This window comes from Mustela putorius, unplaced genomic scaffold, assembly GCF_011764305.1.
Source record: "Mustela putorius furo isolate JIRA1106 unplaced genomic scaffold, ASM1176430v1.1 tig00003859_pilon_pilon_pilon, whole genome shotgun sequence".
Lineage (NCBI taxonomy): Eukaryota > Metazoa > Chordata > Mammalia > Carnivora > Mustelidae > Mustela > Mustela putorius.
The window spans coordinates 11,762,845-11,784,558 of NW_025422011.1; the positions used below are offsets into that span (position 1 = coordinate 11,762,845).

Here is a 21,714-nt window from a genome sequence, read left to right on the forward strand (position 1 = left end):
GCTCTTTCTCTCAAAAAAATAAAGATCTTAAAAAAAAAAAAAAGGAAATAAGAAAAAGAAAAAAAAAAGCAAGCTTCCAGGTCAGATTTTTCTTCCTTCCTCCAACTCTGCCCTTAGCTCTTCCTTCAGTCCCCCAGCCCCCTCTTCTAGCTCATCTCTGACCATGCTGCCCTATGCTTGAACCACTGTGGTCATAGAGTCCCTGAGCTGATCTTAGAGTAAACCAAGTGCTTTCCTGTCTGGCTTTTATACATGCTGCTGCTTCTCCCTGGGATGCTGTCTCCCAGGTCTTCCCGGGGTTCCTTCCTCCATCTCGTTCAGCCAGCCCAATGCTCCCCCAAGGGCCTAGTTACTCTGTCTCCATACCCTGCTTTATTTTTTGTCATAGCAGTTGTCATTCTCTGGCATATCATTGCTTGTTTCTGTGTTGTCTGCCACCAGGTAGAGTGTAATGAAGGCGGGGGCTTTATGGTCATCTCTATCCTGATGCTTGCCACGGGGCTTGGTATATCACGCATGATCAATAAATAGTAGATGAATAAATGAATGAATCATTGATTGCATTTTACTTTCTTATTCATGGAAAGCAGGTTTAGTGGGTGAAAGCAATGGGTTTACAGTCAGTAAGTAAGGGTGGAAGTCCTGGTTTGTGGACAAATAGACTTTATGTCCCTAAGCAAGTTCGGAGGACCTCTCTGGGCCTCACTGTCCTCTTCTAAAATGGGGACAAGGATGCCTTGCTCCAAGGTGGGGGGGTGCCTAGGAAGATCAGGCAAGTCAATGTAAGTATTTCACAATCTGTAAAGCACTATTCAAAGATAAAAGGATTGGAACTATCACAAAAGTGAAGACTTTGATCAACATGTGAGAGGATAAACGGAAAACAGGCAGAGATAGACAGGATCGGAGAGCCAAGCCACAGCCTCCTTTAGTGAGAAAAAATCTGGAAATGCTGTCTGGGAAGACAAAGCTTAACTTGTACTTCTCATTCATCTTTTTCTTTAGGTATCGTGCCTGCTAGATCTCTTGAGGAACAGGATGACAAGACTTTAAGCCTGAAGGCATCAGGACAAAAAGCAGCAGCAGAGGGAATCCATAAATAGGGTTCTTTGAACTGAATGAGGTCTTCTCCCCTGCAGCATGTTAGCAGACTACATACTTGTAAAGGCCGACCCATGAGCTAACAACTAGATCCTAGATGAAACATACCTCTTAATGCACAGTGGGAATTGCAAGCTTTAAGAGAAACCTCAAGGAACCTATGCACCACCCAATCCCTTCCCTCCCCGCAACCCTGCACACACCTCAGGAAACTAAAACCAAACCATGAGCTGAAACCAGAGAGAGAAGTAGAAGTATGCAAATATGAAAGGTGGGTTGCCTGGAAGACAAGTGCCATGTTGGTAAATGATTAATAAGAGATCAGGCCTTGGCACAGGCAAGGGGGTGGGGTGGGCAAGTGGAACAGAGATACAATCAACCTGCGAGGGGCTCACATTGGTCCCTTCCACGAAGGCAGGCTGGTAGTGGTCCCAGGCTCAGGCAGGAGCAATTTTAAGTTTTCTTTGGAGGCAAGCTCCCTAACCCAGGCTCTCAGGAATGGCACAGATTAAGATGAGCAGAAAGGAGCTCATAATCAAAGACCAGAAAACATAGGTGAAAGTCAGGAGAAAACAAACAACAGATTTAGATCTTTAAGGACTTAAGAGTTTGCGATTTCTAGGTTTAAAACAGAAAACAGAAAGGTAAAAAATGTTTATAAAAAGTAAATGACCAGACAGAGTTATTCTCAGGAATGATCGGGAAATTTGAAAAAGAACGAATAGGACTTTCAGAGGTGAAATGTACTTACAGAAAGAAAACACTCCACATTGGGGAATGAAGAAATTGAGGTGCCACAGATGAAGGGAAAATTAATAAACTAGAAAATGGAATTGAAGGAGTTACCAAGAATGAAGCACAAATAGATAGGACAGAAAATATAAAAGAGCAATAAAAAATATGAAGGTTTAACATGCAACTAATCAAAGTCCCAGAGAAGAAGAGAGGCAATATTTTAAAAAGCAATGACTAAGAATTTTCCAGAATGGATAAAATCAATGAATTACAAAATCAGGAAGTGCAATGTATCTCAAGCAGGATAAATGAAACACACACCTGGAAACATTGTACCGAAACAGTAGACTGCTGAAGCAAAGAGAACATCTTAAAAGCAGACAGAGGGAAAAGGCATATCATCTACGAAGGGATGACATTTAAACTGACACTGGACTTCTCAACATCACCCAGAAGACCATGGAATGCAAAGTGCTCAAAGAAAATAACTGTCAGCCTAGGAGTGTATCAGCAATGCTCACTTTCCAGAACAAGAAAGAAAGAAAACATTTGCCCAGATCTAGGGGTACCGGCTGAGTCAACTTGGAAATCTCCATTACCGTGCTGCATTTCCATTTTTTAAAAAATATTTTATTTATTTGACAGAGAGAGATCACAAGTATGCAGAGAGGCAGGCAGAGAGAGAGAGAGAGAGAGAGGAGGAAGCAGGCTCCCCGCCGAGCAGAGAGCCTGACGAGGGACTCCATCCCAGGACCCTGAGATCACGATCCGAGCCGAAGGCAGAGGTTCAACCCACTGAGCGACCCAGGTGCCCCCATTTCCATTTTCTGAGCATTAATCAATGATGTATGCTAAGGTTGTATTCAGGGAGCCCAACTCTGAAGCTCGACTAGATCCTAAGCTCTTTGGGTGTCGGCAACCATGGTACCTAGACCTTATGAAGCAAAATGTTTTGCACCTAATTGTCCTTAATCAGTATTTGCTCAATGAATGTTGAGTGAACTGGAGTTAGGAGACCGAAATTCTCATCTTGATTCAGCTGTTCACTTTCTGTACACATCAGTCGGTCTCTGCCCCTCATTTTTTGTCATTTTCCTTGTGAAGTAAGGCCTTGGAGTAGCTATTGGCTTTCAAGCAAACTTTTCTGTAGCCGTGAAATCATTACAACATAACCTGAACACATACCCAGGTTAGGGCAGAGCTTCTGTTGTTGAAGTTGGCGAGGGGTGAATTTGGTGAATTTGACCCTTCACTGACCAGCATGATGACAACTTGGGACCTCCCTGAACTTGAGGGTTTTGTAGAGAGTTTGAAACTCATTATCTGGTACTTCCTTATTATCAATAAACCCTCAAGTAAGGACATGCCTTTCCCAAAATAGAGAAAGGGGTTTGGAGTTTGGAGCCCCTCTTCTCTCTTCGAGGCTCTCTCATGATACTTGGTAGAGAGAGACGACTTATTTTTATCCCTGATTCCTGGAAGGCTTATTCGATGCTCATCAGTTTTTTCAGCCAAGAAAAAGCTTTTCTATGCCTGTGTCTGTCCTGTTCACCAAAGAATGGATTAAATATCCTGAGCTTTTGATAAGTACCAAGGGAATTCCTTTCTTTGGAAGATTTTTCCAGATACAGGAGATCAGGCCGTTGCCTTTGGGCTGTATCCTCAGGGCCTTGTGGTAACCACAGGGGTCATATAAAAAATAGAGCCTGTGTCCTATGCTTGGGGGCTGAGAGAATGACCTCCCTTATGTCTTCCTCCCTCCCTCTGTGTAGGTTCCCCAGACTTCTGAGCCCTCACGTTCTGGTTTCCCTTGTTATGTAGTTGGAAATCTGGCTTCCTGCTCACAGTGTCGTGACTGGGATTTCACTGGAAGCTATTGCTCAAAACTGCTGTCTGGTTCCAAGTTCCCTGTTCCATGACAGTGGCCATGAGATGTCCAGTCTGGTACCCAAGGACACCGTCTTCTGGGATCCCTGCCCTCTGCCTAGGAAGGAGATCAGAGACCCAGACCTGAAGGCAGTTTTGTAAACAGGTCTGAGGTCTCTGAGGTAGAAGGAGCCTGGATGTGACTAGACTGGGCCACTCTTCAGGCTTCTTAGAAGTTTGGTTGTAAGAGTAGAAGGGAACAAGGTAACTATGTAGTTTGCTCAAAGTTTCAGTTGCAATGTTTTTGGGAGGTGGTGGCAGTGGGTCAAGGCCGTCCTCTCTAATAACCTTAGTTACTAGTTATAGTGCTCAAGGGGAGCACTATAGGGATACAGGTCAAAGGGGGCAGCCTGCACCTGGAGGGACAGGGCAGAGGGTCTCAGGCTTTGCCTGGTATGGGAAGGAGGACTGACAGGCCACAGTCGACCCATCCTCGTTGGAGGCTTTAATCCAGTACCAGCAAGCCAGCCCCCCGGTCAAAGTAGACGCACCAGTCTCTCCATACCTGCGAACAGTGCTAGGTTGTGTTGCCCAGTGCCCCCTCCAGTGCCTTGTGCTGACATAGACGATACTGCTCCAGGCAAAACAGGCATCTACATGGGGCTGCACAGAGCTTTACATCCTGATGTAGGAACTAAAATCTTCCAGAAGGACAGTTCGTACTTAGTTGAAAACAGAGGACTTGGTAATTGAAGACTAACCCCATGGTGAAAACCCAGGGCTTATCTTGGTCTGTCAGCTTACCATGAGCTACTGCTAGGGTCCTATCTAAGGTTTCCAAGGCCTTGGGACTCATAAAATTTCAAGCTGGAAAGAGAGCAGGAGACATTGAGACCATACCCTTTGCCTTAACCAAGGGGGGGTACTAAAACCGAGAGGTCAACAGACTTGTCCAAAAATCCCATAGCCAGTTAAGGCTGCTGCCTTGCAACTCTGAGCTAAGGATGGTGTGGCGCAGAGGGCACGGGTTTGAAATCAGACAAAACCAAGGTTGAATCCTGGCTTGATCCTTAGCAGCTGCTTGACCATGAGCAACTCATCTGTCTGTGCCTACTTTCTCACCCGCTGATGGTGGCTATGAGACCCCCAGGCCAAAGGCTGTTTGAAAGACTCATTTTGTATGTTAATGTGACATCTGGCACACAGTGGGTCCTCCACAAGGAAAAACACTTCCTTCTGTGATGGGGTAATTCTTTGATACAGTAGCTGTAGTAAGCAACACTTTCTGCTCCCCACAATTCCTGGAATCCAGGGCCCTCCTCCAACCCCAAGCAGCAAGGGCACCTGGCCTTCCTGCCCCAGGGAAGGAATGCCATAGCTACAGCCACTGAAGATGGTCCAGGAGCCAGTTCTCATGGGTGTTTCAATAGCAAAACTGCTGAATTGAGGCTTTTGAATATCAAAAACCTAAGCCTGAAAGCACTCAAGGCCTAAAGTTGATTCTGAAAGAAGAGATTTGGAAGGAGAGGTTCCTTTAGACTATTTTGCCTCTAGATGAGGTAAACACCCTTGGGTTAGGAAGTGGGGAGAGTCGGAGGGAAACCAGAAGTCTTAGATGCTGATGGGTCTGGAGAAGGGGCTCTAGGTCCTGCCTCAAGGGGGTAGGGGGATGGGGGTGGGCTAATATGAGGAAGATGCTAGACAGGCGAGAGGGATAGTGTGTGTGTGTGTGTGTGTGTATGGCAGGAAGTGAAGAGGGGTCCGGACAGAGCTTGCAAACAGAAGGCCCGGATCCAGCTGTGCTCCTCCTGGACTAACAGCTGGAGACTAGATAGAAACAAGGACTCCTCAGGGACACCAGCCAGAGTAGTCAGAGGAAGACAAACTGATGTCTTCTTCCCACCCCTTCGCACCCCTTCACCAGGCTTTGCGTCATGTAAGACCCCGCAATAGCTCAACTCAGGGGTAGGGAGGGAGACCTTGAACTGAAATAGAGCTTTGGGCACATGGAGAAGAGAAAACTAAAGAAAAGTGTATGTCCTGCTCCCCCTGAGTTTTGTGGGCCAAGTTTCCTCCAGACTTCATGTCCTACACCTCCCTTTCTCCCTTCCCATGCAGCCCTCCTGGATAAACTGGTTTTTATTCACTTGAGTGCTTTTTCTAAGCTTCGAGGGTATGCCTTTGCTGGATGTTGGGTACTCGGCTGACTTTCAAGGGGCTTTCCTCAGGATGGTCCAGAGGCAAAGATCCCCATGCCGGGGCTATAGGACAGTGTGACAGTATGACCTGCTTTCAAGGACTTCCGAGAGTTGGACAGTGACCCACCAACCAACAGTGCAGGGGACAGATCCTCTCCTGGTGTTCCAACTGTTTCCCAGCCACCAATGACTCTGGAGCAACCAGAGGCGGAGGGAGCCCAGTAAAAACTGACACTGAATTTTCCACCCCACATGACCAGATGCAAACTCAGAATGGAATCAAATCAGATTCTGAGAAACATAAGAAACGTAATTATCTCTTGAAGTCAAGTGTTGTGGCGAAGGCAGACTCATACCTGACAGGTCTGTGTATCTCATCAACAGAGGTTTTGTTTTGATTTTGAGGGGAGAACAGGAAAAAAAAAAAAAGGTGTGAAATTCTCAATTTCATCCTAATAGAAATGTCTCCCTTACCAGTGGCAGTGATAGGAATGGGCGAAATTTTCTCAGGGTCAGCTTCTTTATGAGGAGATCGCACTCTGATGTTCTGGGGATCTGAGTCTCCCCAAAGTCTGGAGGACACCCCAAAGCCCACTGGGCCAAAGGGTGGAAAGTGTGTGGGCTCTGAAGTCAAACAGCTCTGGGCTCCTACCCCATGTCTAGCCTCAACAGCTGTGTGACCTTGGGCATGTTTTTTCAGTTCTCTGAGCCTCAGTTTCCTCACTGAGCACATGGGGATAACAATATTGACCTCACAGGATGCTAGGTAGATTCGAAGAAATAATGTCTACACAGCACTTAGCTTCGTGTCGGCACGTGATGGGAACTCAGCAGATGGCCGCAGCTGACACTGTTGTAATGATTACTGTTAGTTGCCCCTGGCAAGGCTGCAGTGGGAGGCGGTTTTCGCGCTCCTGCCTTGCTCTGAACCCCTTCTTTGACACCAACAGGAAGGACGAAGGATGTCTTCATTCTACTGGACACATCAGGGGCCGCCGGCAAAACTGATCGGTCATTAGGTGTCGAGTCCATCCCTTCACAGACGCTAGGGTTGAAATGGATGAAGAGTTCCCCAAACTGCAACCCCGAGGTCCCAGTCTGGCGGCAGTAACCTTTTCCTTGACGTGAATGCCATCAGCCTGGCCTAGCTCATTTAAAACTACCAGCTTCATGGGGCACTTGGGTGGCTCAGTGGGTTAAAGCCTCTGCCTTTGGCTCAGGTTATGACCTCAGGGTCCTAGGATCAAGCCCCATATTGGGCTCTCTGCTCAGTGGGGAGCCTGCTTCCTCCTCTCTCTCTCTTTCTCTCTGCCTGCCTCTCTGCCTACTTGTGATCTCTGTCTGTCAAATAAATAAATAAATAATCTTAAACAAACAAACAACAAAACAAACAAACAAACAAAAAAAAAAAACCTACCAGCTTCCAATGGTCCTCTGGCAGAGCTCCAAGAGCTTCCTTTTGGAAGCCAAAAGGTAATCATAGTTATCCTTCTAAATTGTCCCCTTTCCTATGGATTCCCAGTAGCACAAGGGGGCTCGGCAAGAACTCGGGTTAAGAATCATTATTTCTACTGTGTATCGTTAGCTATTTTTTCCTTTTATGAAAATAGGGACCCCATGTGTTAGCAAAAAAGAGGAAGCCTTCCTCACAAGAGAAGTGCCTTTGATACTGTTCTGGTTTGACGGCCCATCTCTCTGCTGTGTTATTTCTCAGTTCTCTCCCAGTATTTTTTTTTTCTCTCTCTCTCTCAGTGGCCTTATTTTTCAGGCCTAGAATGGTGATGTTGTTGCCCTTCTCGGCATCACAGCCAACCCCCAAATTATGACAAACAGAATGATCTAGGCTTCCCTATGTCCCACAGTGAAATTTTCAGATGGTTTTGTTAAATTGAGGCCCTGTGGATGTGGATCCCATCATCGGCTGGAAGACCCTTCCTGGTGGTTTAGATTTTTTCGCTCTGAAATCAGATCTCTCTGTGGATCCCTAGAGTCTGGCCTCCAGCCAGAGGGGTCTAGTTCTTCTTAAGAATTATCTTCCAACAGAAGTGAAGCTTCTTTGGGACCCCTACTTGGGGCACTGGAGCCTCCTCATAAAGGAATTTAACAGAGCAGGAGGAGGAAATGATAAAGTCTCAAATGGGTCAGGGGAAGGGATGTAACTAGAGGAATTCCCTGAAAAGGGCAGAATATTCTTACAATGATGACTACCATTGATCAAGCAATTTGAGGTGCTGGGCATCACTGGAAGCCCTCTGATTAATACCAGCAAACAAGTAGCAGGTATAAATTTTTTCCATCACTTCATCCTCACCGATGCCGTCTTATCACCACCGTTTCATGGATGAGGAATCCAAGACTCAGAGCTGCAGCCCCTACCGTCATTCAGCCACTGTGTGCCCTTCTACTCCAGGCTGAGGGCAAGTCCAGGGATGGGGTCAATGTACGGAGGTCAAGAAGGATGAGCCCACGAAACTGAAGTCAGTATGAATCAATACAGACAGATACAGGCGACCCTTCCAGGGATCAGACACTTAACAGCTGTGTATCAATGTGGTAAGATTCAGGTGTTTTCTAAATCTCAGTGAGAAAAACCCCTTTTCCCCCATTAGGGTTGGAACTGATTTAATGGACAATTAGAAAACTATAATTGTGCAAACTGTAACATGATGGCCAAAGGAAAGTCTTTTAAAGGCGATGGATCTGTAAGGCTTGGTGAGAATTTTTCTCTTTCTGAGAAAAGGGTGTCTGGACTCCAGCTGATGGGAGCATGGCCTGTGTTGGCCTCACTTAAGTTGCTGACACTCTTCTGGAAGGTCGTGCTTCTGGATACCCAGCAAACTTCCCTGATCTGGCAGGCTCAGATTCCTGAGAGCTGGGCATGGCCCCCAAATTTTCTATTTTAGATTAAAAACTATTTTAAGAATTTTGCATTGTATTTTACCCATATCTCAGAAAATGGGATGATGGCTGGTGTTTACCCTTTGTCCTTCATTGTCAGTACTCTCCAGGTCTGCATATCACAGATGGAGAAGAGAGCTCCAATAATAATGAGCTCTTCTTCTGACAATGTCTCACTGTCCTCGGCTTGGCTCTCACCAAATGAAAGACCACACTGAGCCGCACATGTAAGTATTCTGGCCCATGTGGTCAGCCAGCTTCTCACTGCAGGTTGCTAAGTTCGAATCCTTAATAAAACGTTGTTGGGAGCCTAATCAGAGTGAGTCAACTTCCCAGGAGCTGATCCCCGTGAAGTGAATAGACAAGATAGAAATTCTGCACCTGCCGAACTAAGGACAAACGCTTGCGGATGGTGGTCCCATACACACAGCCACCCTACCCTCGAGGTTCCGTTTGAAATAAACCTGTCTCTCCTGCTAAAGCTTAGCCACTGGGAAAGGTTAAGGCTAGACACTGATATTCCGAGGGGAGGGATGAGAAGCAGGATCAAGGGGAGACATCTCAGTGACTTGGAGGAGAGGGGGGAGTCTGGAGCAAAGGAGAATAAGGAAATTCACAACAGTGTGCAGGCTACTTACTTACATAGCATAGCAATGATTTATTACGTGCCTGTGTGGTTTGGACTGTGGAGGTTGGGGGCATGAGATTATCATGAGGGTCCACAAGCCCACGGATGTCCCAAATAGTCTACAGCAGATGAAAGAAATAAGACAGACGAGGAGGCAAGGTAACATCACACGAGGGAGAAGAGCACGCTTGTTAAGAACACGGGCCCTGGTGCAGACGGCCTGAGTCTGGGTCCCAGCGGTGCCCCCTCCTGGCTGTGCGACCTGAACATGTGTGTAATCCTCAGTTCCCTCATCTGTAAAATAGGGAAAAACTAATACCGGCCTCAGTGGCTCATATGTAGTAAGGACGAAATCAATAAGCTAGCATGATCAAGAGCACATGTGTACACATGATCAAAATGTAATAGTAAAACAGTAACTGTTGGCTTTTGTTATGTCCTCACACATCACGATGACTACTTATAAATCTCTGTTAATGAGTAACCTTCGGGAATAGGGCAGAGACTCTTATAAGGATGAAACCTACACATGTACAGTGCTTTGTTTATTACGGTCCGCGGTTTATCTGTCTTTTTAAAAAAGTATCTGTAGATACCCTGGTAATGAGTGAAATGCATGCTAATTAAAATTCTGGTTTAAATCATGGAAGCTGTCAGTCACTGGGTGCTTTCTCGGATCCTGAAGTGCACTTACCAGTGAACAAAATAGGTGTGACTGACGCTGCTGTAGCATTTACTGTGTGCCTGGCATTCCTCTAAGAGCCTCAGATAGATCGACTCGCTTAATCTTTACAACAACCCTAGGAAGCAGGTTATTTTTCTTGCTGATTTCACCGGTAGAGAATTTAAGTGATGTCTCCAAGGCTAGGGAGTAGTGGAGCAGGGACTCCGAGTCAAACCTCCTGTCACCTGAGCCTCTGTGCTGAACCACCAGGCCCGTGGCCCCCTAATGTGTCCCGACATTGAAAATGGGTCCCCACACTGGGAAATGCAGGAAACCACCAGTGCATGAAGAATGAAATTAAGCCTTCACAGGAGGGATCGTCGAAAAAGAAATTCATTCTGCAGTGTATTACGGTTTGATATAAGGGCTTCCTGTGTGTGTGCACCCACAGGCTTAGTCTTGGATCGTGGGTGGAGGATGAGAAGAGAACCAAGAAACGTTTGCCTCCAAATCCCCAGGTGGTTTTCCCCTAGACACCAGAGACCCCTGCGGGAACACACTGGACAGAGCTGACCCACTGGGGTATGGGGAAGGGATGTCTGACTTACCGGCCGAGGCAGACTGTACTGGTACATTTCTGGGCGATAGGTGGGCACCCACTGCACCCCTGCCCTGGGCCGCGTCATGGTCCCTGGAGCGCTGGTCACCACCTCCGAGTAGGGCAGATGCTGTGCTGAGCCGTAGGCTTCCTGGTGCCGGCTCTGGCCTGCGTGGCCTGCGGATGCCAGGCTGAAGGCCTCTTCCAGCAGCATGTGCATCTGCTGCCGGACCTCGTCGATGGAGGGCTGGGAGCTGAGCGTGGACGTCTCTGAGTGGCCCTTCATCTGCCTTGACCTGCCGTAGCCGCGGGGCTCATTTACCCTGTCAATGTTGGTTTCCTCTATGATCTCAGGCTCCGTCTGGGGGGATCAAACACACGCCCATTGATTTGTTAATGAACTTTCCTTCACTTTAAAATGTTCAGCTGGGGGACAGTGCTCATTGTTAGCACCTCGCTGCCCCAGCACGAATCCAGCCCACAGGGGTGGTTAGCTAGCATTGGGCTCAGAAGGCCACTGGCCAGCTCTCCGTGTGCGTTTCACTTTTCTGGAGCTCCAGCGGGGCAGCAGGCTTTGCTAACTGGCATAAGGAGGATGAGAAATGGCTTTTCAATGACATTAATGGTATTCCCTAAAACCACTTTAAGCAAATACCATTTATGTTTATGTTTAGAGACATTCTCCACCCTCGTGCCTTTTAGGTAAAAGAATCTAGAGCGTCTAGTGGTCTACACCCCAATGGTTGAGGGTCTGGACTCTAGATTCACTCCCTAAATGGTCCTGTGTCCAGCCATTTAGGGAGTCGCTGGCTGCCTGACACCAGTTTTATTGGAGAGAGCAACAAAATCCTGCCTTCAGATCCTTGGTTTCATGGTAGACAACACATTACATCAGAAGCTCTGGAGCAAGGAAGGCCCAGCAACCTGTGCTCTAGACAGCCCTCCAGGAGACTCTCCTGCCTGCTCAGGAGCCCAGCGGTTCTAGAATGTTCTCCTGCCTTCCTCCAGCGAACCTTTCATTTTGGGGGCAGCTGCAGTCTCCAAGTGGGCAGAGGCTGGGCAATCCCCAGCTTCCCGGACAGGCTACATGGACTGTCCCATTAGCAGGCGCTAATGAATGCTTATTTAAGGAGTCCGCCTATGTCTGGGTCTCTGGGTCTGAGACTTGCTTCTGTGATATAGCCTGAGAGCGAGGCTGTGGAAGGATAGTTCACATTCACACAAGCATGTCCATGGCTACTACTGTCTGCTAGAAGAGCTCAAGGGTTCCGTGAGAATAAATCAATGCAGATCAGTTACCAGCCTGTAAACTGAGCCTCATCCCCGGGAAGAGTTATCCTGGATAGCCTTGAAAACAAACAAATCAAACACAACACAAGAAAACTTTCAAGAATGTGTATGGTATCCTTGTCTCTCTCTCTGTGGTGGTTCATTCCACAGGACGAATGCATATTCAACACACTGCCTTATTACATAACTGATCTATTTATTATCGCATACAGGTACTCCAAAGTCGTTGAGGGAATGACACCACAAGATATTATAAGTACTTGGTCCCACGGATGCTCTTTCAGTGCAGTGCCCTTGTCATCCCAAGCCCAGTGACCTTACTCATATACCGGGCGACTCTCCGCCAACTTTTCCAAGTCCTTTTACTCATTGCAGTCTGTATTTGCCACCTTTTGTTTTTCCAGTTCCAGGACACAAATAATCAGCTGGGGGGACCAAATTGCCACCCTGATTTTCTTCTATGTGGTCTTTCTCCTGAAAGTTGGGGCCCAGCTCTTGGCTGTAACCATATAATGACCTTGGACCATGGTAGGAAATGCACCAAATAGGATCATATGAGTTGTTGTCTAGCCTTAGTCAATAAACCTGTAGGACTTTTAAACAAGTGTACCTGTAAACATCCTGCATCCAGCATTGTTGAGCTGTCAATCAACATCCTTTTGTCTGTTTTACTGTTTCTAATACTAGAGAAAGACGGAAGTAAAGGCATTCCACAGGATCATCATTAAAAAAAAAAAAAGAATTCTGGTTCTGTTTTCTAAAGAAATGTTGTAGAAATTCTTAATTTGGATCTATTTGTTAGTAAGAGTTTCAGCTTTCTTCAGCTGCCAGTGTGTTATCCATCTTTACCATAAAACCTGGAATAAGAGATTTTTGTTCATGTAAAAAAAATCTCCATGCATAGTGACACACTGCCACATCAGCAAAATTAGACGATATGGTTAAGTAAGAGTGGAAAAAAAATTCTAAAAATTCATTAACCTTTGGTGTACTTATCCCACTCCCAAGCCTATTGGCATGTGCATGTGAACTCCTAAACACACACACATACACACACACACACACACACACACACACACATATCCATTAAAGAGATTTAGATATCTAGATCCTGGTTCTGAGTGCTTACTACTATTTTATAGAGAATGAATATTCTCCCACCTGGGTGCCAGAATTTAACAGTTAGGTGACCTTGGGGAAATGTCTTAACTGAGGTTCTCTCATAAAGCAGGACCCGAGACATACTTTATTTACAGATCATTTGTTTTGGAAAACAATTCCAGGAAATAGGAGTCAAGGCCCAGAATGAGTAAACTCGGGGAAGGAAAAAAAAAGCCAGTCAAGAGCAGGCATTAAATTAGTGATTGTCATGGGCAGTTCAGACTTAACCTCTCTGGGGATCCTCCAAGGAACCAGGCAGAACACGCTTTAGGACCGTATGACAAAATTTTGTCCACCAGCTCTCATCCCCCACTAGTCAAGAGCTGGCTCCAGCAGGTGTCCTTGAATTCTGACATCTCTGCAGGCGCAGGGAGCAAGGGCTCTCATTGGTGTCCCATGGAACAGAGACAGAGAAGCCTCAGGGCAGAAGTAAAAGCTAAGGGACCACTACAGGGCCATCAGGTTGCTGCTGCAGAGGCCAGATCTAAAGGGTGTTTTGAGAAGATACAAGACACGGCATAAAAGATGTTCGAACCAGGAAAGTTACTTTGCTTTCTGTCACTTGAGTTCCTCATCTGTGAAGTGAGGATAGTAGTAGCATCTGCCTCCAGGGGTCTCACGAGGATTAAATACAATGATACATACAGAGAATAGAACAGTAGCATATGGCAAAACACAAGGGCCGACACAAGGGCCGCTGTCGTCACCATAAGTGTCGTTATTATTACTTTTATATATTCAAATGCACCTGTTTCTCACGGAATTACTATGCGTCAGTCTCTTGGATACATGAGATAGAACACAACGAGAAAATGTCACCAGGGAACTTGTTCATAAAGGGAAGTATGCTCCTTAAAATCAGTACATAGAGGGTCAGAAATTTGTTATTTTTCCTATTTTGAAAACGTAAAGGCACTTTCCATTAGTATTAAGTTAATATAAGTGCATTAGAGAAGAAATACAAAATGCAGAAAACACCAAGAAGGCAAGAGACAATTCCTGTAATCTATTTTATCACCCAGAGTTAAGGCTTGGCTGTAGTTCAAGATCAAAAGATGAGGTGCTCAGGGTGCCTGGGTGGCTCAGTGGGTTAAGCCTCTGCCTTCAGCTCAGGTTATGATCTCAGGGTCCTGGGATAGAGCCCTCCATCGGGCTCTCTGTTCAGTGGGGAGTCTGCTCCCCTACCGCCCCCGGCTCCTTATGATCTCTCTCTGTCAACTAAATAAATAAAATCTTAAAAAAAAAAAAAAGATGAAGTTCTCTGTCAACCTTCAGATCTAGATTTATCAACAAACATCTACAGTAAGAATTGAGAATACTATTTTTATAGGAACACAAGCAAAAATGGGTTATGGAATAGAAAGCAGAATTACTTTTGCCCTAATAAACTCAGAAACATTTCTTACCTGGGTGCATGCCCCCAGGGACGGTTATCAAATGGGGATCTTTCGGGAAAGGCCCGGAAATGTGCTTCCTGATGGTTTGCTGACACCTTCTAGGCTGGTGAATGCAACTTCTGAAACAAATTGCCTTCATGATGCAGAGAACATTCTGGACAGAATTTCAGACCCTGAAAGGACTTTAGGAGACCAGTGAATCCAAGCCCCATTTCCAGATGGAGTGGTCAAGGCCGGAGTGGTTGAAGTAACTTCTCCTAAGTCACCCAGGGTGGCTGTGGCAGAGCCTGGCTCTCCCAGCTCCCATCCCTCCCACCTCCTGCGGCACCACGTTGCCCGTTACACTTCCCTGTCGCCGCTGTTTGCCGCCCATACACTGCCCTTCCTCCCTCCATCCCCGTCTCCCTAATAAATAATGCATGCTTAAGGCTAACCCGCTCCCAGGTAGGAAGATTAATGGCACTGGGGGGAGCTATGATTTTTCCTACCCCTGAGCTGTCCTCTGCATTTCCAGTCATACTGGTGGATCTACTATGTGAATTTATAGCTGTGCTTTAAGCAGGGCGAAAATATACTTCTTGGCAACCACTCCCTGCTCTGCCACTCTCCCAGGAGCCCGGGCAGTGGGGGTGGGGGTGGGGGTGGCTGTGCCAGCTTGGGGGTTCTCTAAGTTTGGTGGGAAAGATATTGCCTTCGATGAGGAGGTGGAGACACTTTCTCTAGGCTCCCACTGCCCCCACCCCATAACACCCCAACAGAAGTCGACCTCTGCTTCCCACCCCAGAGCTTCCATTTCGTTTGGAAGGGGGCTTCCCTTTAGCTGGAGGGAGCAGAGTTATACCCCCAGTGACCTCACAGGCTTGCTCTAGCCTCCTCCTGTTTCCCTACTGTTCTCACTTGGTTTTTCAGTCTCTGGACATCTACGGGTGGAAACAAGATGAACTGTCATCATACCCTGGGCTTCGCCCTCCTCGCACTTGTATTTGCTTATTTAATGTCCATCTTGCCCAAATCTGGATGCTCGCCGAGCCCATTTCACCTCTGTCTCTTATAAACTTAGCATACATATTCAAAAAGCTTCGTGATATTAAACCAGGAAGAAATTTTGTCCAGTTGTCCATGGGGTAGGACCTGAGGTTAAGCTAAAGGAGCCCCATTCCCTGACGCGTTTACTCCACTGCGGATGAGCTGTACAACCACAGGCAAGTCACGTCAATTCCCTAATCCTCGGGCTCCTCAGCTGTCAGATGCGGGAGCTGAACTTTGGTCTGGGAAGGACCTTCCGGTTCTCACATTTACTGTTTCTTGGACTCTGTCTGCCCCAGGAAGAGTCCTGGGTTTTCCACATGTGTTGCCTCACCCATCCCTGAGGACCATCTGGCTGTACCCATTTTCCAGATAGGGCATATCACCTCTATGCTACTGTAACTTGCTTAACTTGCCCCAAGCCCTCTCTCTAATTTACACATTCCTGAAAATACATTTTGCTTTTATTTGTCAAAAAGGGAGAGACAGGAGCAAAGGCAAACCTCCCAGTGTGGGCTGATGGTTGACTTGGGTAAACGTTGGGGGCTGTGTCTGGGACAGAGACTTTATTTTTAAACCTCTTTAACTTGAAGTTTACCATGTTTACTTCTCCAACCTCCCAAAGCACGGGGAACTGTTTTTTTGTTTTTTGTTTTTTTTTGCTATTTTCCAAGTTAATCAAGATAGACTTCAATAAAAATTCTAACAAATTAATCAAGGAATGTCCATTCATGGTAGGAAATTAGAAAACATGAATAAACAAAAAGAAGACAATTAAAATCCCTCTAATCCTCCTTCCAGAAATAACTACTGTTAACATTTTGGCCTTTGTGCGTGTCCTTCCAGATGTTTTCTATGCATATGAAATAGGAGGAAGATGATGGGGCTGGAGCCTTGCCATCACTTCCCGGCTCCTCATCAATCCCCACCCCCACGCTCCCGTCCCGGGCCAAAATGAAGAATGCGGCCTTGGCCCTGCAGTTTCTCCCCTCCCCCCTTTCAAGGACAGCCCCAAGCAGGCCACCCAGATGCTCTAGCTATTGTGATGGAAAATAGGAAGTCGGGAGAACCGGCAGGCAGAAGGGGTGTGGGCTGCAGGATTTTTAATTGGGATTCTGGAGAGAGGTGCAGAAGCACCTATGACAAAGGAATGGGAGAGGAATTTAGAGAATTTTGTGAGTATTCCAGGGCATGATATAATCGCCTTCATGTAATATGACAAATACGAGTAAAGGAATAGGTGTACTTAAAAATTACTTTTGTTGACACAGACACTCAAACTGTGCCATCGGGGTCATGCTTTTATAAACAGAACACACAAACATACATGCATATATATGTATGCATATATATACGTATATAAGTTTTTTTTATAAAGTGGGATTGTATGTAATATTTTGAAGCCCTTTTCATATACAATATTGTGAAATGTCTCTGCCAATAAATATGTGTATTATAGGGAATAAACTGTAAATGATTTCATAGCATTCTGCTATAGGGAGTTTTCGGCCTACATGTAAGAGCCCGCTATTGTAGGTGGGGTCCTAATATCTTGCTATAGAAACAAAGCTGACATAAGTGTACTTGTGACTGACACTCTGCACATAACCATGGATTCAGCCCTAGATCCCCACAAGTGGAATTATGGGGTCAAGATATGCACATATGGAAGATCTTGGACTCTTCACTCAGCAGCAAAGGCCACTGGTATTTAGAAGAAATCAAGGCCATTTCTTCTCCACACCTGAACACACGATCCCTCCCCCACTCGGGGCGTGAGCTCTGGTACTCACTGGAAAGAGTGAGAATCTGTGGCGCTTTCAGTATCGTTTTCAAAAGAGCACACCAGGATGGCTCACTCAGGGGCTAAGTATCCAGCTTCTCTGAAATACTACAGGACAAACTTGAAGGGAATGACAGCCCTCCTGGGATCCCCATGCACCTTCTTTCTAGAAAATCTTCCAACACAGAACACGGCTTAGAACACAGCTTAGTCCTACTGCCCGGTGCCGGAGCATATTCTAGCCCTAAGGCGTCACCAAAACTAAAAACTAGTTTTCTGGGGTGCCTGGGTGGCTCAGTTAGTTAAGTGTCTGCTTTGGGCTCAGGTCATGATCTCAGGACCCTGGAAACGAGCCCTGCATTGAATGGCATTGCATTGGGTCCCCTGCTCAGCGGTGGGCCTGCCTTTCCTTCTCCCTATGCCTCCCTACCCACCTCATGCTCTCTCTCTCAAATAAGTAAGTAAAATCTTAAACAAAACAAAACAAAAATGGAACTGCAAAACTAAAAAAACTACTTTTCTATCAGACCCTTAATGAAAGGACAAGCCATGGACCAGAAGAAAATACTAGGATTTGTAACCAGAGTATATATGGAGTTCCTGCATGTAAAGAACAGAAAGACAGCTCAGTTTAAAAATTGGGCAACGTAAACAATGAATCATGGAACACAACATCAAAAACTAATGATGTACTATACAGTGACTAACATAATAAAATAAAAAATAAAAGTAAAAAAATGGGCAAATGGCTGGAATTGACATTATCAATACAAGAAGATACATAACGTGTCTCATAAACACACGAAGAAGTGCTCAGCAGTGGCGGGTAATTAAGGAAATTATGTCATTTCACATTTTAGCTTGGGATGGCTAAAATTAAGAAGGTTAATAATAGCAAGTGTTGGTGAGGTTGAGGAGTGAAATCAGAACTCTCGTGCTGTTGGTGGGAGGCTCAAATAGCCCACATACCTCCTAGACCTGTTTGTTGTTTCTTAGAAAGTTGAACATACACCTTATGACCCAGAGATTCCAGTCCTACAGATTTACCCAAGATAAATGAAAACATAGTGTCCTAGTCCATTCCAGTTGCCAGAACAAAATGCCACAGACCAGGTAGCTTATCAACAACAGAAAGGTTCTTCTCACAGTTCTGGAGCCTGGGAGTGTGAGGACACCGGCATGGCTGGGTAAGGGTCCTCTTCTGGGTTGCAGACCTCAGATGGAGGAAGGGGTCAGGGAGCTCTCTGGGCTCTCTGACCTAAGGGCTCTAATCCCATTCATGAGGGCTCCACACTCATGACCTTATTACTTCCCAAGAGCCCCACCTCCTAATACCAACACATCAGGGGTTAGAATTTGAGCATACAAATTTTGGGGGATGTAAATCTTTAAAAAAAAAAAAAAAGGTGTGGGGGGGTTCCTGGGTGGCTCAGTTGGTTAAGTGTCTGCCTTCAGCTCAGGTCATGATCCCAGGGTCCTGGGATAGAGCTCAGAGTGGGGCTCCCTGTTTGGCAGGGAGCCTGCTTCTCCCTCTGCCCCTCCCCACCCAGCGCTCTCTTTTTTCTCTCAAAAAAATAAGTAAAAATCTTTAAAAAAAAATTGGGGTGACCGTAGCACATATGTTCATAAACGACGAAAATATTTACAGTAGTGTTTTCTGGTAGCTTCAAACTAGAAACAACCCAAATGTCCAATAACAGGATGGTAGACAAAGAGTGATCTATTTATGCAACAGAATACAATGGAACAGTACTCAGAAATAAAAAAATAAATAAATGACAGATGCATGGAACAACATAGATGAATTCTTTTTTTTGTTTGTTTTTCAAAGATTTATTTGACAGAGAGCAAGAGAGAGAGCAGAGGGGGATGGGCAGAGTGAGTCTTAAGGAGACTCCGCACCCATCATGGAGCCTGACGTGGGGCTCGATGTTACGAACTTGAGATCATGACGAGCTGAAACCAAGAAAAGGACGCTTAATGGACTGCTACCCAGGCATCCCAGCATAGGTGAATACTGAGCAAAAGAAGTCAGGCACAGAAGAGTACGTACCAAATAAGTAAGTAAAAAATGCCATTTGCATGATGTCCAAGAATAGGTAAAACTATGAAGGTAGATATCAGAAAAGTGGTTGCCAGTGGGGCCATAGTGCAGTCATCTAGTTGTACACTAAACACCTATACATCTTATCATTTTTAATTTTGCCTTAAAATAAAATGGCCTGGGCAACATAGCTAGTTCTATGGGGATGGTCAGGGAAGGCCTCGCGGAAGAGGTGACATTTTGAAGAGCTGAAGGAGAAGGGGTCAGCCATGGGAAGATCACAGGAGAGCTTTGCGAAAAGTCCTGAGACAGGAAAGAGCTGATAGTATTTGAGAAAGAGAAAGATGGGCTGGTATGGGCTGAACTGTGAACCCCTCGACGTTTAGCCTCTGGAACTGTGAGAAAATAAATTTCTGTTGTTTTAAGTCACCGAGTCTGTGGCACTTTGTAAGGGCAGCCTGAGCTGACTGACACCTGACCCGTGTGGCTGGAGCCCCAGCTAGCAGGAGGCGGGGCAGGGCGGGAAAGGCAGGCAGGAGCCTGATCATGTAGAGTCTTGAAGGCCATGGGGAGAAGAATGGAGTGTTTTCAAAGGGCAATGGGAAACTCTTGAAGAATTTCAAGCATGGGAGAAATGTGATTGGAATTTACAAAAGGCGAGCTAAAAGGCTCTTGCTGTAATGAAGGTAAGGAGAGACAGCAGGGATTTGAGTTAGGGTGGTCATGGACAAAGAAGGTATAGATGAGCTCGAGAGAGGTCTTGGAAGAGAGCTGACCAGACTTGGCGAGAGATGAGATATGGGGACGAAACAAAGAAAGGAAGGAGTCGAAGTTGAGACCTTTACCAAGAAGTAGCATCTTGCTATTTGGATCTCCTTGATGTTCTCTGAGCTCCCCAGGCATGTGTTGTCCTCTGGGCCCTTCCACTTGCTGTTCTTTCTGCTCAAATGTTCTTTCCCCAAGGCTAGCCAGGCTAGCTTCCTTATTTCTGGTCTCTGCTCAAAAGTCACCCCCCACCCCCTCCAAGAGCCTTCCCTGGAGACAACCTATGAAGAGCGCCTCCTGTTCTTCTCCATGTCTCACCTGGCTTTATGCTCCCTCTCAGCATTTCTGACGTTGTGCTGAACATCTGTGTGCTCAGGTGTTTGTTACTTTTTCTTCCTCCTGGAATATAAGCTCCCTGAGGGCAGGGACTTTGTCGTGTGTCCTGCTGCTTCCCAGAATGGCAAACAGCAGGACTTGAACACATCCTAGTTGAATGAATAAATGGAAATGCACCTTAAAAGAGAGCCTGGAGGATTTCTGCTCAAAAGCCTTTAGCAGGAAAAGACATTGCCAAGTGTCTAAAATGAATTCGATGTAGAAGCTGTTTTTAGGCAAAAAGGCTTGAGTGACTCACAGGCTCACAGCGACCCCCTGGCTGAATCCAGACAGGCCCAGAAGGCGACCCACCTCAAAATATCCATCGACCCTAACTGACCAATGGGCTACTTACAACTAGGCACAGTTGCTAAAAACGGGAATATTTCATACGTCCATACCTCACTATACCTCCCCATCTTCCCCCTTTAAAAATGGCTCCCACCCACTGCCTCTTGGCAGGCAGTGTCTCTGCTGTCCTGTCCTCCGCTCCCTTGCGTGCTCCCTTGCTATGTGCTCCACATTCTATTTCCTTTGTTCTGCCTCAGCTAAATTCTTTCACAGCCCAAGCCAATGGCTTCTTCCCAATCGTCGCCCCGTATTTGGGGGCCCCCGACTCCCGAGAGATGCCACATTTAGACACCACATTAGACAGCCTTATCTAGAATGGAGTTGAAGAGAAGGGATGAAGGGTTCTTGATGATGTGGAGAACACAGGCAAAAGAAAATTTTAATCTCCTTACAACTTACAACCCATTGACAAGTCCTTGACACAAGCAGAGTGACCCTTCTCTAGGAACTCAACTGCCTCGATGTTATTACTTAAGCTTAACATTATCCCGATGTCCAAGATCCTGTAAGTCTCCACATATAAACATTCCTTTGGAAATGTCCTTTATCGCTATGCTCCAAGGTACATGTTGGCAATCATCCTCCGAGCATATGGCCCTCTGATAGACATCTGAAGGGTCTCCTGACTAAAGTTCTACTAGACAGTGATAAATGACTTTTTCCTAACAACAGCTAGCCCCTCAAGGTCCTGGAGACCTTGCTTCCAAATTCCTTAGAGACTTACACTATCCCTAATCCCCTTCCAACTAGAAAGTATATCATCAGTCCCACCTCACAACCCTGATGCAGCTCTTTCTGCCCAAGGGTCCTGTCTCTGTGCTTTAATAAAACCAC

General features: G+C 46.1%; 1 protein-coding gene and 1 long non-coding RNA gene across 7 annotated transcripts in view; both read right to left on the bottom strand.

Annotated features, from left to right (window-relative positions):
• KIAA1549L (KIAA1549 like) overlaps nucleotides 1–21,714 on the bottom strand; it is a 261,000-nt gene that overhangs the window by 19,517 nt on the left and 219,769 nt on the right. For all 6 annotated transcript variants that reach the window (XM_045066054.1, XM_045066052.1, XM_045066051.1 and 3 more), the window contains one exon: nucleotides 10,699–11,049. In XM_045066054.1, the coding sequence (XP_044921989.1) occupies nucleotides 10,699–11,049 (351 nt within the window). The remainder of the gene's footprint in view (nucleotides 1–10,698; nucleotides 11,050–21,714) is intronic.
• Nucleotides 19,178–21,017, bottom strand: LOC106006141. The gene is made up of 3 exons (XR_001180041.2): nucleotides 20,931–21,017; nucleotides 20,473–20,553; nucleotides 19,178–19,301 (listed from the first exon to the last, which is right to left on the bottom strand). It is a non-coding gene; the product is annotated as an uncharacterized LOC106006141 (long non-coding RNA).